The 17,475-nt window shown below is 35.5% G+C and overlaps 1 protein-coding gene across 1 annotated transcript; it reads left to right on the top strand.

The window, feature by feature from the left end:
- Positions 1-6,838: 6,838 nt before the first annotated feature.
- LOC108677416 lies at positions 6,839-9,632 on the top strand. Its single transcript, XM_018165635.2, has 4 exons — positions 6,839-7,043; positions 7,318-7,426; positions 8,105-8,254; positions 8,531-9,632. The coding sequence occupies exons 1-4, from the start codon at positions 6,910-6,912 to the stop codon at positions 8,600-8,602; spliced, it is 465 nt and encodes a 154-aa protein (XP_018021124.1). The 5' UTR covers positions 6,839-6,909; the 3' UTR covers positions 8,603-9,632.
- Positions 9,633-17,475: the final 7,843 nt, after the last annotated feature.

Here is a 17,475-nt window from a genome sequence, read left to right as displayed (position 1 = left end):
CTAAGACGCAACTTTTGAAAATACGAAAACTCTCATTTCCATATCGATCAAAAGAATCTCACTGCCTGGATCCTAAACTCAATTTAATCGTGCGGAATGTGTGGCTCCATTTGAGCACAGGACTAGTGATATTAAGTGCCTGCATGACAAGCGCAAGCTCTCATCGCCCTACATCTGTGTGCAAGCACGCCTCGTTAATATAATGTGTGTCCCATAACCAACCGATGCTAACGAAGCGTATGCTTTAATTATTTACTTGAGTGCAGCAACAAATTATCTCACCGACAAGGGGCTGTTACCGACCAATATATCAATGCCTTTAACAACGAATCAATAGTTATAATTATAATTATGCAAGATGCATTCGAATTAATTAACGAAGTGTTCTGGATTCAGTCTCACTCGCTCTCCGGGAACAGACGCTTCTGAGAGTTCCGGCTGCGACACAAAAGAGAAATTTCGTCAAAAAACTAAATCAAAGCTAAAGTTTGTTACCTATTCGAGCTATTGATGACGTTATTAACTAGGACGTAAAATCTGTTTCATAAACATTTTTTAATACGCTTGTTCTGGACCTTAATTCGTGGTCCGCACTTACGTTTCTTGGCCAACACCTAGTAATGGGACGTAAAATTATAGAGCTATGATATAGCATGTAGTCAACGGACCAGACATCAAATTCATTAATTCTAAGTCTTTATTAATAGTGGTAATTTTCTTTATTGATTCCGGATCTAACTGCAGAATTGTTCATAATTTTGCAATGAAAGTGGTTGATGGTCATGTCAGAGGACATGACGGTTTGTTGGTATACTTTTGCTAGTTCTACTCATTAGCGACGATGCAATCACTACCGCGTAGCTGCAAACAAACTCAGCTTTGCTAGAGATTTTTAATGATTGACAAGGTTACTTCATTAGTGTCATGCAATTAGAACTCCTGGAAATCGTGAGTGAAAAATTGAAAAAAAATTCTGGAAAAGGACATATTGTACCCTTTCCTACGAGGAGTTTTCTTTATAAGAAAATTTTGAAGCCAAGTCGTCTGTGTGTTTAATTTGTAGGCAAAGCATTTACTCGAACGTCAGACATGGAAACGGACTATAAAAGTGCACTATGGCGGCAGTAACTTCGCTATTATAGCCCGAGACTAGGCGAGTACACACGGTATGATGATAATACGCAACCTTAAGACTGTTCATCAAGTCGGCCATTGGGTCATTTGTTAACAGTAGAATAATATACGTTTAAAAATTACTTTTTAAAGACAACACTTCCACAGAATCCAGTATCTCCAATCTTACAGATGTACAATGAATTTCTCATCTAATTTTCGAAAATTAAAAAAATTTACTTTTCAATTTTTTTAATATATATAAATTTTTTAATATATACATTTTTTCAAAATTACTTATTCTGTTAATTGATTCATGCATTGCCTCCGATTTCACACAAGTGTGCAAAATTTCAGATCAATTAGAAAGGTAAAAGTGTGTCAAATATCAGTTATAAGATTTGTAGCTGACAAAATTATTTTTTCAATTTTTTTAATATTGAAGATTTTTTTTTTATTTTTAAAATATTTTATTTTGACATTTGATTCATGCATTGTCTCCAACTTTACACAGGTGTGCAAAATTTCAGATCGATAGGATAAGTAGAAGTGTATTAAATTTCGATTACAAGATTTGTAGCAGACAGACAGACAGACAAACAAGAAGTGAAGGTAAAGAGAAGTGTTATAATTATAAAAGTAGCAGAGCCTCGTCTTGTTGAAACCAGAACATCCTTCACGAGCCATAAACATTTGGATCTTACCATACATGTTAATGTTCAAGAATCATTGTCATTATGGAAAAGACAATTTAAAGATATTTTTATGCCTTTAATTATTAGATTACTTCTTTAACTTTTAAGAAAATCAAAATTTTATTTAAATGGATTGTAGGGGATTCCCAGATCTCAGGTTTCATCTCAGTTTGCGCAACGATGTTTGCGTTTCATCTCAGTTTGCGGTTAAGCTGTCATTATACAACAAAGACTGCGTAGAGGGATAAGTATCAAGAGCAGTTATATTCTTTTAGGAAAATTTCTAAATTTTACAGCAAATACAATAACTACAGAATCACAGGACACAATCTTTACACATTCACTTTACAATACGTTATACGAGTCACAGCTCCTACAGGAGACTTCAATATTGATAGATGAATGGAGTTCGTCTATACCAAAAGAGTCATGTTAATGACATTGAGTAGTAGTTAATAAGAATAACTTCGAAGCAAATAAATTTTCAAAAATATATGCTAATGGCAATTGATAAAGAGTTAATCTTTTACTCATTATCATTATTTGAACAGGGAGCTAAAATCGTCCTAAATTAAAGAAAAATTTCCTCACGTCCTAGAAATGATAAGCTTACTGCCTTTCCTCCGAACGCGTGTTCTCTAACTACAATTTATAATTTATGCATTTAAATTAGTCAATTTACAGGACAATTCAAACAAAGAAAACAATTTCAGAAAATATAATGACGAAAACACGGAAAAAAACTAAGATGAGAACCTGTGTGAATGGAGGGAGGTGCAGCCGTACTGGTGTGACCGTTTGAACAAAAAAAAATACACTAAATAAATACGGTTTGAGAAGCATAAGCAAAGAATGGTCGGCTTCATATGATGGATAAATTGCACCATGGAAGAAATGAGGTATAACAAACAAATGGGGGATCTTAATTATCCTTTACTAATAATACTAAAGTGTCATGGGACTCACATGTTGAGCGTGGGAAACCATGGTCTAAATCCCATCCCGAAATGCTCAGAGAAAGTAGCCCTCAGTAGCTTTTCAAGTAAGCCCTTGCTGGGGCATACTTGAAAATGCTTTACATAGAAATAAATGAAAACTTGAATCAATGGCAATACTTATCATCTATTCGGAGAATACGTACGAAAAAACGATGAGAGGGCTGTAGAAAATGCAGGCTCAAATGCCTCAAAACCTATCAGAGTGGAAAAAACTCCATCGATGAGTATTACTCATGTTTCATTCTACACTTGTAGACAAATAAAATAATATGCATTTAAAAATTACTTTTTAAAGACAACACTTCCAGAGAATCCAGTGGCTCCAATCTTAAAGATGTACCATGAATTTCTCATTTAATTTTCGAATATTGAAAAAATTAATTTTTCAATTTTTTTAATATATAAATTTTTTTGATATATAAATTTTTTCAAAATTATTTATTCTATTAATTGATTCGTGCATTGCCTCTGACTTCACACAAGTGTGCAAAATTTCAGATCAATTAGACAGGTAAAAGTGTGTCAAATATCAGTTATAAGATTTGTAGCTGACAAAATTATTTTTTCAATTTTTTTAATATTAAAAAAAATTTTTTTTTAATTTCTAAAATCATTTATTTTAACATTTGATTCATGCATTGTCTCCAACTTTACACAAGTGGGCAAAATTTCAGATCGATAGGATAAGTAGAAGTGTATTAAATTTTGATTACAAGATTTGTAGCAGACAGACAGACAAACAAGAAGTGAAGTTAAAGAGAAGTGTTGTAAAATAGAATTAAGTTCTATACATTGGATTACGCCTAAATAATACAAAAAATTGCGGTAAAAAATACATTCGTCTTAGGTATCAGTTATTAATTAATTCGGTCATAAACCGAAACTATTTCTGCCTTCTCCAAACTGGAATTATCCCAATTGAATTCTTTAATAAGGTATTTTGTAGCTACAACTAATTAAAATGCAGTATATGTAAATGGATAAGTGAATTATAGGTGAATTAAAGCTATAATAAATAGGCACGTTTGTGAGGGCTCACAGTCATCATGCTCCTGGGCGTCAAGCAGAGCGCACTGGCGTACTTACGCTACTTGAGCTTCGTGGGGAGCTTTGCTTCTCCGAAAATATGGAAGAAAAAGGTGAAGTAGAATTAATGGGTACTTATGACATTTATAATCTTATCTTATAAAGTATCAATATCGCTGCGATTCACTTCCCTTAATTTATTTACTTTTAACTTTTCCATTTTATCCGTCGTAGGTTGCGAAGTATTTTTGTGAAATTTTTTCCATTGTTTTTAGTAGTTCATTAGGAACTAAGATTCCTAGAAGCCGGCAAAATTTTCGACGTAAGACCAGTTACTCACTATAAATTAACTTAACTACTGTCCTCTATCAAACATTCATTACAGATCAAAATTCCGGCTGAAAAGGACAAATTTTTGGCTCTGGGAAACGAAGCAGGAACGCAGCGATGCCCGAATTTTCCGGCTAACTTTGGGTGAGTAAATGTTTGCAGTCTTAGTTTTTAGAAAAAAAATAATTTTGAAATATTTTGGCTTAATGCCTGATATAGAGCTGTAAAATATTAGACATTTAATTTTTTACGATTAGTTTAGTGGTCAAAACTTGTACAGAACTTTGCCCTTACCTGTGAGCTATTGAATAAAAATTTTTCGTATGCACAGCAAACTCTCATGTTTGGGTGGCTGAACAGATGGAAATACAATGAGTGCTTATGATAACAGTACGATGGTGAAAGTGAAATTCTGATAGGATTGATTTTTAAAATATCAGAACATCAAAACGGATGGCGAGCCGGGGAAATCTCTTCCGCATCAAAAAGAACCGAAATGGTTTACGTTGCCTGAACTTCATCTCAGCATATACAATTGGACTCATTGTTTTCATGGCTGTCTACGGTATTTCACGACTAAGAAGTAAGACTACACATGACTTTAATTCAGCATTTCTATTATAATTCACATACTTAGTGTTAATACACAGAGCCGCTTCAAATTCATCAAACCTCATAATCAATCAATATATTTTTCAGAAAAGAATGTATGAACTCGTCTTTAATCTCACTGAAACTTTAGGTCGTAATCCATATGTAAGATAATGAAAGAAATTTTATCTTGTACTTCACATTTGAGTTATCTTCCGTTTGATTGAACGGAGTTAGTTGGCATATGGCCTCGCTATGTAATTATATATACGCGTTGCAGATACTCTGAACATTGGACATGGCCGGTACAGCAAAGTTAACACCAATGATATCGTGATGTTATCCATGGTCATCACCACGCCCATTATGGCAACTTTCACAATGGTTGAGTATCACTTCTGTTTTTTTTCTGTTCCGTTATATTTTATTAAAATTCTAAAGATTTAATCAATAGGCCCAGATCTAAAACCGATGCAAGTTTTATTTCAGGTTAATTGCGGCATTTTTGTACATTTCATTGAATTTTTTTATGTGAATGACCAATTTGAATCTGCAATAAATTTTGATTAGTGTTTAATCTGCAATAAAATTTAATCAATGCTTAATTTTTAGTAAACTTTAATCCTCGCCTAATCTGCAATAAACTTTAATCATATCTTAATCTGCAATAAACTATAACCCTCGCGTAATCTGCAATAAATTTTAACCCTCGCGTAATCTGCAATAAACTTTAATAATTTCTTAATTCTGAAGTTTATCTGATTGAAGTTTATTTTCAACAAACTTCGATCATTGGGATCAGCTGTGTCAGCTGGTGCGGGCTGATGCTATCGTACGTCTGTACGGCCGGATCAGTCGCTTATACCGTCGCCAGCAGCACCCGGAACGTGCAGCCCCTGCGAAAGCGCTCCTCATTCTCGGCGGTGTTATGATCTTCTATCTTGGTAAATACAAAACTGATAATGATAGACAGAATGCGGTCTGAAATTATAGGGCGATGCACTAGAATTGTAGGAACGTATAAGAGATCCCGCTCAAGGGAAAACTGAGAGTCTTGAGTAAAGCTGTTAATATATCTTATTTGATTGCGGCCGTTTTCATCAAGGTTGATCAATCACAAATGTAGATAGAAGACAAGTTGATACCTAATTATGCGGTCGAAAATTTTCTCTTTACTTTCTTCAATTAGGTTTTCAGTTTTTATTTTTACGTGTCTCACCAGCCCTGCCGTTTCAAATACTTGGACCGGGAAGCAACAAAGATCAGAAGGCTCCTCCACTTGAGCCCGGAAGTGCAAGTACGAAATACAAATGATTGCAAGCGTGATCAGTATATAAGTGTCCATTTAGTCTCATACAATCACGTCCCGTAATTCTGTCATCTTAACTAAATCTCAGTTTAGCTTAACTGAACTATTCCTGATGATTGATTGAAATGTATTGAGACTCGAGTTAGCAATCAGTTTCATGTTTCCAACAACTCCTGATGTTAGTTGCAGACGTGCTGTTCTGGCTCATCACAGCTCCAGGCATCACTGCCCCTGCCTTCTTCTACGCCTTCATCCTAACCGTCCTGGCGTCACTCTTTCAAACAGTCGCTCAACAAACGGATCGTCTTCTGGTCTGTTGCATGCTTCATTAACTATCATTATACTGTACATTATGAAGACGTGTAACGATAGTTATTCTAATATATTCTTCAGGTTTTATGCTCCTTAGTTCAGGAATCCATTTTTGAGGCGTTCTGCTTCATTGAAATTATGTCGCGCAGAAACTTTAATGATTAAAAAGCGTACTTTGCAATAATAGGAGTATTCAAAAAGCATCCCTCCCGAATAATTTATTCCTGTTTGACTGTTGTTGTTTCAGACCACGAACACGCATATCTGCTTCCAATACCAGGCATTCTAATTATTAAAATAAAATGTAATTAAAGATTACTAAATTTAATTGCGTGCTGAAAAACATTAAACTTAAAAGCCATATTATCGCCAGAGCACGTTTCAATTTCAGGAGAAGTTCTCCGCCCGAGAAGTTGCCAATATGAATCGAGAAATTTCAAAGCACTCGAGCAAAATCCGTAACCTCGTTCTATGGAGAAAAGAAACGTTCGCATTAGAAGAAGAGATAGCTGAAGAGACGCTCGCATGCCATCGTATGTATGAAAGCCTAGTAAAGCTAACGGATTCGGCCAACTCTGTTTTCTCTCCGATGATCTTCTTCACTTTTATATACTACGGCATGGAGCTTTGCCTCGTCTTGTACGATCTCGTCCTCACAATTCTCTACAGGTGTTGTATCAATTCATTCCAAAAAGATTATTACAGTATATATTCCCTACACGGCTACAAATAACTTTGTGTTCGAATAATAATTAATATCATGTAATAATGAAGATATTTGCTAGCTAATTTTCCAGTGACACAGCATTGGAAGCAAAGTGAACTTCTATAAATAAATAATTTCGTACTTATTCAACTGTCTAACCATGATGGTTTAGATGATTAGCTGCAAATTAAGTATAAAATGAATCTAGAATGAATACGAACTCATTCATAATGCAAGGGACCTGGGCACGGGTTACCGGGGTCTGGCAATGCAGCTGATCTACTGCTTCGTGTTTGCCGGGATTCTGAGCATGCTTAACGAGGCTGGTCAAGACCTGCAGAATCAGGTGAGAAATTCAACACCAAGTGATACAACGATCCGTTTATGATTTAATCAATGAATAAAACCTTTAAAAGTTAACGTCATGTCTAACAAGCTTGTCTTTCGGGATATTCCTCAACCGAGGTCAGTTTGTGGCTAGGGGTTGAAATATTTCAGCTAAGACGGGATATTTCAAAAAGCCCATCCAAATATGAGTAAATCCATACATATGCATCCCTTTATCAAAGAGACACGCATCCCATTCTTAAAAAGACATGGCGGTGCTACATTGAAGATGCTCAACAATTATTTTATTCTATTTTTGGGTCAATTTTTCTATTTATTTTTTGTTTGAAGACAGATCTTGATAGGAAACAATATTATCAGCAATAATAGTAATGCGAGAGGAGCAAAACTCAAATGCCTGCTGCATTAATCAAGATAAGACCCTTGAAAAACATCTCATCCCTGATCTCGACGCAGAGCGAGCTCCACGAAGTGGCCGCCTCGAGCGATAAGCGAGCGCGGGTGAATAGCGACTTCACTATATAGCCAATAAAAATCTTGAGCAAAATTTGTCTAACATAACTCGGTACGCCAGAGCAGGGACATTAAAATTTTCAAATCTCATAGGTACATTAAAATTTTTCTTTTGAAAACTAAGTTCAATGAATTTATAGACTCATGCCATTCTCTTCGACAGGGGGAGAAATTTCCCGAAAGCATGCACAATGTTACGCTGAAATTAAGTTCCAACAACAGGAAAATCTTCAGTTCGCCGTACCGGCAAATTCATCAACCCAGGGGCCACGCATCACACTTTTTCTCCTTCAACCGCCAGTGCACCTCAGCGGTAAGTGGCGACAAGCGAAACTCTTGAATGAAAAATGAACATTTGGGCAAAAAATAGTGAGTATTTAACAATCTGTAATTAGGTGATAAGCTCATCACTAACAGCACTATAACATAATAAACGCGATGCGTTTTAGAAGGTTTACCCACCTATCGTAAAAGTATAATTTGTAAATCGAAAAGAAAAAAAAAATAAAATTTCCGCAAAGTAACAAACTTTTCTCTCCACATTAAAACAATAACTTTTAAACAATAACTGTCTTTGTGTATTCAACAGGTTTCCAGTGGCATTTTCACGTACATTATTATCCTGGTACAGTTCAAGAATAGCGAAGTACCCAAAGAATAGTAGACGAAAAGTCAAAATTTGGGAACGAGTATCGAGCACAAAAATTTTGTTCAAGAACATTGGTCTGGAAAAAAAAGCCTCATTCATGAAAAAGGGTCGAGAACTGAAATCACATAATAAACGAGTGTCGAGCACCAAAATTTCATTAAATACAGTTTCGATTACAAAAACCTCATTATGGAAAAAGGGTCGGGCACCGGAATCTGATTCAAGAACAAGTGTCGGGCACAGAAGTCTCACTGAAGAACAAGAGTGTCTGGCACCGAAGCTTCATTCAAGAACACGTATCGGGCACCGAAGTCTAATTCAAGAACACGTATCGGGCACTGAAGTCTAATTCAAGAACAAGTGTCGGGCACCGGAGTCTCAGTCAAGAACAAGCGTCGGGCACCAAAATCTCATTTAAGATGAGGTATTGAGCACCGAAGTCAAAATGGCACAAGCAACTTAATTGAAAAATAAAATATCACTCACAAATTATCGTAGGGGAGTGAAATAACTAGAAGTCGCCCCAAATTACTGATTCATCAACGAGATACAATTGACGCTTTATGACATGAACCAAACAATTACATCATTTTTCGTCAAACAAAATGTCAGTCAGTACATGAATATAGATACAAAAATATCATTAAAGAAGTTAATCAAATTACACCATTATTGAAAGAACTTCTGTCGCTTCTAATCATATCGAGTTACTATGAAAGTTATTTATTCAAAAATAATAATATTATTTGTCAGGAACAGAAGTCGTTTCAAAAACCGACATCTTAAGTGCCTCCTATACGAACTTTTAAACATTTTTGCAGGGACAAATTCCGCATCGTGAGCATTTTACGGGATGCACTCCAAATTATCAACTTATATATTCAGATGCTCATAATTCGTAACACATAAAAAACACTTCTGTTAATATCGAATACATTATATGTTATAAATTTAATGGATCTGTAGTTTCACCATCTGAACATCAAATTGCATACCAAATAACAAAAACGGTTATTTTTACGCTTTGAAAAAGTTCAAGTTAAATTGAAGCAGGTTAATTATATTAAACATTATGAATTTTTGGCTTTATGAAATGGTATGAGTATGACGTATCAGCTCGTAGATGGCACTCGTATTTTCTTCCATTACTATTCAAAAAATATCTTCGAACCATTCTGCTTCAAGGTCTAAACTTTAAAATGTATTCTGAATTTTATTAAACTATTCAAAAATATTTAATTTTTATTAAATAAATTCCAATCACATTGAGAATACGAAAGTTGCAGCCCCGTAACCAGCCACAGAAAAATTCATGTGAGAATTTCCATTGAAATCTGTTCAGTATTCTGGGATATATATTAGGCTCAAGGCGAATTTCAAGATCAACTGCATGTCCTCCGGCTGTTTTCCATCGCCGCTGAAATAAAAATTATGCAAAAATTTGTGAAATTCAGCATTACTTGGCTCTTGCGATTTCAATGTTGTAATTTAGGGGGCTAAATTTACTTCCAGTGTAAATGAAGAATGAGAATAACTTTGGCTTCATGCAGCTACAAATCGTGTATTTATAATATTTTGTAGATTTACTCCTACTACCTTCAGTGTTAAATGGTCCAGAAATTGAATGAGCCAGTGAGTAAGTAAAGAATTATGCGGCCGAACCAGACGACTGGTGCATGGAACCATGGTTGAACCATTCAACCATGCATGGAACGACAGAGTCTAAAAATCTATATTCAATCAAGCAGATGGACCGGCAGAGACTCGCAAGTGAGTCTCTGCAGAAAGCACAGCCGTCGGCCGCATTGTTAACTTTAAATATCCTTGGAGTTTACGCTCATCCTTATTAATTACGCACATCTTTCTTTTCATCCATAACCTAAAATTAAACTACACTGAGCCTCGAATTAGCATTGATTCGACCATTGAACAACTGTGACCAACTTAATATCATTGCTTTCTGCTCATGCAGTTTGTTGCATGTCATGGCAACAATCACCTACAGTTTGACAAATACATTTCGTAAATAATCTTTCGACAGCCTGAGATAGAATCTCCAAACCGGCAACCATCCTGCACCTGGAACCTAAAATTACCTCCACTCCCTGTACGTATATCGTATGTCACTTCACAGCTGCTACTTGATTCAGCTTTCTCTGACCCAAGTCGCATCGCAATAGGTAGCAGTCATAAAGATATATCGGTCAATAATATGATACGCGTATATCTACTCTATCTCAATTGATTCTTGGATACTGATGCACAGAGCTGAATATTAAAATTTTGTTTGTCGATCAACGTAGGCATCAGAGAAAGGCAAGCGTTTCATAGTAATTTGAGAGTGAAATTTATATGAATCCAATGTAGGCTAATTGAATAATTTCAAATGCATACAGCCCTTTGTACCGCCGCTGGGGCAGTTTTCTCAATTATTTTGGTAGTTACCAAATTTTAATCAGTGAGAATTCTCACGCCCCACTCCTTGTCTATGTGGTCCTAAAATTAATATGAAAAATTACATTTGCCTTTATTTAATCAACACAAAGTACTAGGATATATATAAAGGAATCATAATTAATATTTTCATACAAAAGCAAGAACTTAAAGGTTGAAAGTGAAATGGAATTGAATCAAGGACAAATGAAGAGTACATAAAACGAATATTGACAGTATTGAATTAGAATTTGGTGACGATGAAAAAAATCTCTCTTTAGTGATAGAAATCCGCCCGTGTTTCACAATACAAATAAATAAATTGGTTGCTGACTTAAAACAGCCAATCTTGTGTTATTCCAAATGTGAACTTTGAGAACGTTTCTTTTGGTTTACGAGACGGCGAAGTTAAAAAGCGTCCCAGAGATACGGTGGTACTAAGGGAAGCGAGCAGCAGTAAGCTCTCTTCCAAACAAATGAATGCTGCCAGTCTAATCTTATCTAGACTAAACTCGGTGTGTTCCCAGTAGCACTAGTGCTCGTGCTGAGTCAGATGCCATCTACTAACATTGGTGGATTCATATTTCTGAAATCATCTGGCTTTACAGATGAGAGAATAATGCGATTACTACTTAAAGAGCCAATGAAGAGAGAACGCTATTGGGTCATGTAAAAAAACTGCGTATATCCGCAAAAAGCATCGACAATTTTTTTGACTAAACTTGTCTGAATTTTTATTGTTTATGAGCATAGAGTTACGCGCATAATTGGAAACTGGAAACGTGCTCAAACCAGTGTGATATACGTTCGAACAGTCCCTGTAGATTTGCAGCTCCTGGCTTTTAGACGCTGACTTTGATAGATATGTAATGGATGTTCAATACATATAAAGACATTCTGATTGTATAAAAAAATATTAGACGGCGTTGCGCCTATCGTTAATTTCTGTAATATTGAAATCCAGCAATTCGAAGTCCCGGTTGCAAGATAAAAAATTTATTCTAATTGAAGAAAGCCCTGTACAAACTCGCATTTTACGTGGAATGACAAACCGAATTTAGGTATATAAGCCGAAAAAGCGTTTTCACGGTCTTCTATATGAACGTTTTGTAAAATAATTTATGAATCAAATTTTTAATTGTGCCATCGAGACCAGTTTGATCATGGTTGAATTAATATATTATTAGGTTTAATTAATACATATTAATATATGTATTAATTCAACCATGAGTTTGATTCAGTGAAAAGCGTTTCAATGCTACGTCCAGCCTCTGCTCGCGCTCTGGGTATAAAGTATCACTATTCAGTCTAAATGGCCCATTTGTTTCTCTGAGTGAGCACTTCGAGTCGATGGGTTGTGAGCAGTCGAGTACCATGCAAGCTAATATATCTAGCACCGCACAATGTGGTACGTACACTGCACTCTAAATAAACTAATGTATAACGACATCGCAATACTTATTTCGAAATATATATATATATACCGTATATATTATATAAATCAATAAGATGCACTTTTTCAGTGTACTAATATATCGATAGTATTTCAATCCATGTCCTTATTCACCATACAACTCAATAAATTATAGAAAATGAATTGAGTCCTCGAGTGATCCGTATGAATACATAATTAAACTTTTTATGATCATACTGTAACTTTGGATAATGCTAAATGCAATGTTGCAGTCTCAAGAAAGGTTAAATAAGAAGTCTAAAGCTCAACATAGGTCAACTTATGTTTACTTAAACATGTGAGGTGGAGCTTGTAAAATATTATTATCCGTTCCACTTCCTGTCAAAAACCATGTAAAAATTAAAGAATAATAAAGAATTTGGCCGTGTCTTTGCAAGTCCAGTACCGAATAAAGCAAATATAAGTGAACAGCGAGAGAATAAATGACCCTTAAGCAATTGGTCTATTAAATGAGATGGAGACTGACAATTAGATATAGAAATAGAAATTTAAAAATCCTAGACACGTCTTAGCCACAAAACTCTCCATGGAGGGCAACATCTTTTATAGTCACACCTCAGAAAGCCTGTTGGGAGATGGAAACTTCAAATTGCCCTGACAAATGATTGATAGGAGTTGATAGCATATTAACATAGGTGCTGATCATCCCTGGTAAATATAAATGAACATGCATCCATTTCATATAACTGAACTGTTAACTAAATTAAAAGTAATCAAAAAATAAAAGTTCAAAACAGAAGCAATAGCTACATATGAAAGTCTCACTGGTGATGATTGTTGATGTTCAATATCAACATCTCAATTTGCAATACATACATTGGCAAATTTATTAGTTTTTATGAATGAGATCACATAGTAAATTATCGCACAAACTTCAGAAGAAAACATGAACCACAAGATTGAAGGAACCTGAGCAGCCCTACCTAGCTGAGGGTTGGCACTTATGAGCATCTTTGTAATTCTAGTTTCCTGTAATGTAATTTGTAATTCTATTTCATTTTATGGGACGCAGAAAAAAAAAATTTATACATGCCATGATCCAAATCCATTCTAAGGCCTCAGAAGACAACTCAATGTAGCCAAAATGGAAAAGCTGGAATGAACTTGCAAGATCACAGATAGCATTGTAAGCATTTTTGTAGAAACATTATTTAGAAAGCAAAATGAGAGCATGTTACAAATACATACAACATAACTGATTTAATTTTTTGAACAAAAGATTCTGGAACAAATAGACAAGAGCAGATATGAGCCCATTCATTTAAGCTCTTGGCTGGCAATTGCTTTGATAGGCCCACATATACAACAGCTAAAACATCAGAAAACTTCATTACAAAAGCAATACAAAAGGATTACACATAGGTAGGCAGCTCAATCTTCATTCCATAAAAACATACATTAAAACCAATCAATGCTATCAAATTATTATGAATGGAAAAGATGTAGTCATTACAAATTAAGACAGAGGCCAATGACCTTGAAGATCTACTCTCTTCAAAATTGCTTCACTTATTTTGTCAGAGGCTTTTAATGCAAGACATTAATACAAATCAAATATTTGTTCAAAATAACATGATGAAAAAATTATAGCTTTAAACAATAATTTATTTTCAAATGATGATAGTCTAGAGCAAAATTTTTCTATAAGCAATGAAAAGATGGATGTAAATTACTCCATGGAAGACGAATTATGAAGCTAATGATTAAATTTCTCCAGGGTACACTTTAAATAATTTCCAAAAGTATCAGCTAAAAGATTATTCTCAATATTTTCCAAGTATTCTTTTGCTTCATTAACATCAAGAAGAGCACATAAGGCAAGTCTCAAATGGACATCCCAAATAAAGAGTTTATCATGCCTAGTTTCAGCAAGGACAGGAATATTGTGGTGCTGTAAGAACTCAATGAGTGCTACATATGAACTTTCAGATTTTACAGGAAATTTTAGTTGTCCAATTTGGCCGAGGATTTCAAAAAACATAGTACTAACTTGAGATAATAATTCTTCTGAAACAGACTGATATCCATCAGGAACACTGATGATTAGATCATTTGTGACCCTTTCTTGTAAAAGGCTAGAAGTGTCAGCCATGTCTGTCAAAATCTTCTCTTCTTGCTTAACAGGGTAGTCAATAGCTTCATGTTTGTAAATATCAACTTCAGCAGGCTCAGGTTTGATAGGTATAAGAGTACTAAAAGAGGAAGGAGGCAAACAATCCTTTTCTTGTTTTATTTTCTTGTTGCAAGGGAGCTCAACATCATTAACTTCTTTCCGTTTAACACCCACTTCACTTTTTACTGGGTTGGAAGAACATGATGGAACTGCAATATTATTAGGAGGTAAATTTAGGGTGGAAGAAGAATCTGGCTCTGAATCGGTGTCAGAGTCATTTTCATGAACAAAAATACATTTTTTCCCCAAATGGCACTGCTTATATTGCTCGGAGAGGCATTTTATTCCGTCCTCTTTTGGTAGCCGGTGTAACTTTGTGCACTTGTCCTGACACTTCTTTCCTTTCAAAAAACGTCGACAACGATGACTGGCATGTGGATCAAGGCAACCATCATTTTCGCCTTTAATTTGAGTTGAAGGAGTATCAACAACTGCAACAGGAGTATCAACAACTGCGTTTTTCTCCATTTCAGATCTGATTTTCTGTTCCTCCCAACATGATAGCATGTTATGCTCATTAGCGCGAATAAATTTCGCAAATCCGTGAAAATTGTCCCCTTGAACGAGACTTTCAATCTTGATTTTCATTCTTGAAAATTGATTCTCAACTTTGAAAAGCTGCAAAGGAGAAGAAATCTTGTCACTTTTCTTCTTTGTAACATTACTGGGAGAAAACTGCATCTCGGGAGTTGGAGGTGAAGGATTTTTGAAATCCATGGGTTCCTGGCCTGGGCAAGGTGGTACAGGATTGGAGTAGTTCATTTGCTCCATCGGCATTGTCCTACAAAATAGCCGCTGGCCAAGAGGGGGATTTTTCACTTCAGGCAAAGACATGGAGCTAAATTTCCTGGAAATAAGAAGAAAAAAAAAATATTAAAAACTGTTCCTACAGCAGACAAACTGTTTTTTGGAAGAATAAAAATTTAGAAATTAACACTTTTGACAATGGAACAATAATAACTTGTTTACAAATAGATCCACCAGATACAGATGGGAAAATCCTTAGCTCAAAGGTAATACACCAAGAACAAGCTGTCACGTTCACTTGAATGTGTTAAAATAAAATGTACCTAAACGCTGAATGTATTCTGCCGTGGCAGACCATTATAGCATTGGGCAAGGCAGCCCCTGCTGGCTCACGCCTCACTCGACTTAGTCATGCTGCGCGCTCGTAGTGTGTGGTTCTCCCATTAAGCGTTCTCGTGCTTTCACTTGTCTGGGATTCTGTGTTTATTCTGATTATCTCAATTATTGTCATGAATTGTGTCATTAGGAGAGTGATCAGTGTCGAGTGACTGCACGAATGTGACAATGCTGTAGCACAACTTGTTAGCAATCAATTTAAAGATGTGTTGAATGAGAGGCTCGTTCTGCCCCCAGTGTCAGAGTGCCTTCTCAGTTAATTTGTCTGAAGTTGAAGACTGATTCAAGTAATATGTCATTGTATTGTTCTAAATACCGTGTTGCCTGCAAATGACCAGAGCTTGTGTTGCTTGTTTTAAATGAAATAATGTGACGGAAGTTTGCTCAAGAAGCAGTCGTTAAACATATTTATGTGGGATCGCTTTCCACGCCAAAGACAGGCAACCGAAGACTGAGATTCAAAATCCATGCCTGCCTAGCATCGTGTGATTGGTCGTTGGTGTCTGATTTGTTGAGAATGGCACGCCTGCCATGAATGTTCTAGAAAGCCCGTGAATGTATGCCTGAATAGGAAACTGATTCGAGCTAATGTTTCAACCGTGTCTGCCCTAATATATTAGCGCTGCAACATAATTCGTTAATTTCACTTTTACTTTGCCACGTTACAGGTATTGTAAAGTAACTTACTAAAGTAACTTAGTCGAGTACCGTTGTCGAGTGCTATATTGTTTAGGAAAGTTTCATTGAGCGCATCTTAATGTGTCGTAAAGAAAACGTGAGTAATCAGTGTTTGAGTAGGGTGTATATTCATAGCAAGATGTAATAAAGCGGCCAGTTTCAAACTTAACTTTAAGTAACTTGTGGCCAGTACAGAACTTGCTATTACTAGCATTAGAAATATATTCTATGAAACTGAATTGCTTTCAGAGCATATGTTTTTTTGACTAGCCTGCACTGATAGTTATCACGGTGTTTACCACCTTTTGTGCTTTAGATTTTCCCTAATTCTTCTCATATCAGCATTGAGAATATTCTGGCACCCGTTTATTGTTATCAAGACTTGTCGTACGTGTATTCTTACCAAGATTTCAAGCGACAAGAATTTTGAAACCAATGTGCAGGGATTTATTTAACGTCCTTGTTCTGAGTTCAGAACACAGTTAATAAATCCTAGAATTAAAGTAGCGGTTCGTGCAATGCTCATCCTACGAGCTTGTTTAACATTGAAGTAGTTTCGATTTATTGCTATTTCATGCTGTAGTACATTCCGAATATTATGTTTCATGTAAGTTTATACTTAAACTTTGCCCATTTATATGCTTTTAAAATTAAAAAAAATGTATTATATATTTCTAATGAAAATTCTAATGTGCAGGATTTCATCATGGCAAGAGGATAGCTGGATAGTAAAGAATTAAGTGAAGATCGTCTTATTGATTCTTACTGTCCTCGGATCTGCAATTAGGCAGATTCCGCGATACAGCAGTTGAAGTATTTGTGTATTCTGTGACACAAGCCACAATCAGACATACGGTATTCATTAGGACCTAACGGTGATGTTTAGCTTGTGAAATTTTTTTTTAATTTAACCTTCATTTGTGAGTTACATGGCAATATGGGTCAAAATTCACAGTGATCAAGCAATTTTTTTCAAACTACTGA

Source organism: Hyalella azteca, unplaced genomic scaffold (genome assembly GCF_000764305.2).
Source record: "Hyalella azteca isolate HAZT.00-mixed unplaced genomic scaffold, Hazt_2.0.2 contig9815, whole genome shotgun sequence".
Lineage (NCBI taxonomy): Eukaryota > Metazoa > Arthropoda > Malacostraca > Amphipoda > Hyalellidae > Hyalella > Hyalella azteca.
This window is presented reverse-complemented; position numbering and strand designations above follow the sequence as displayed.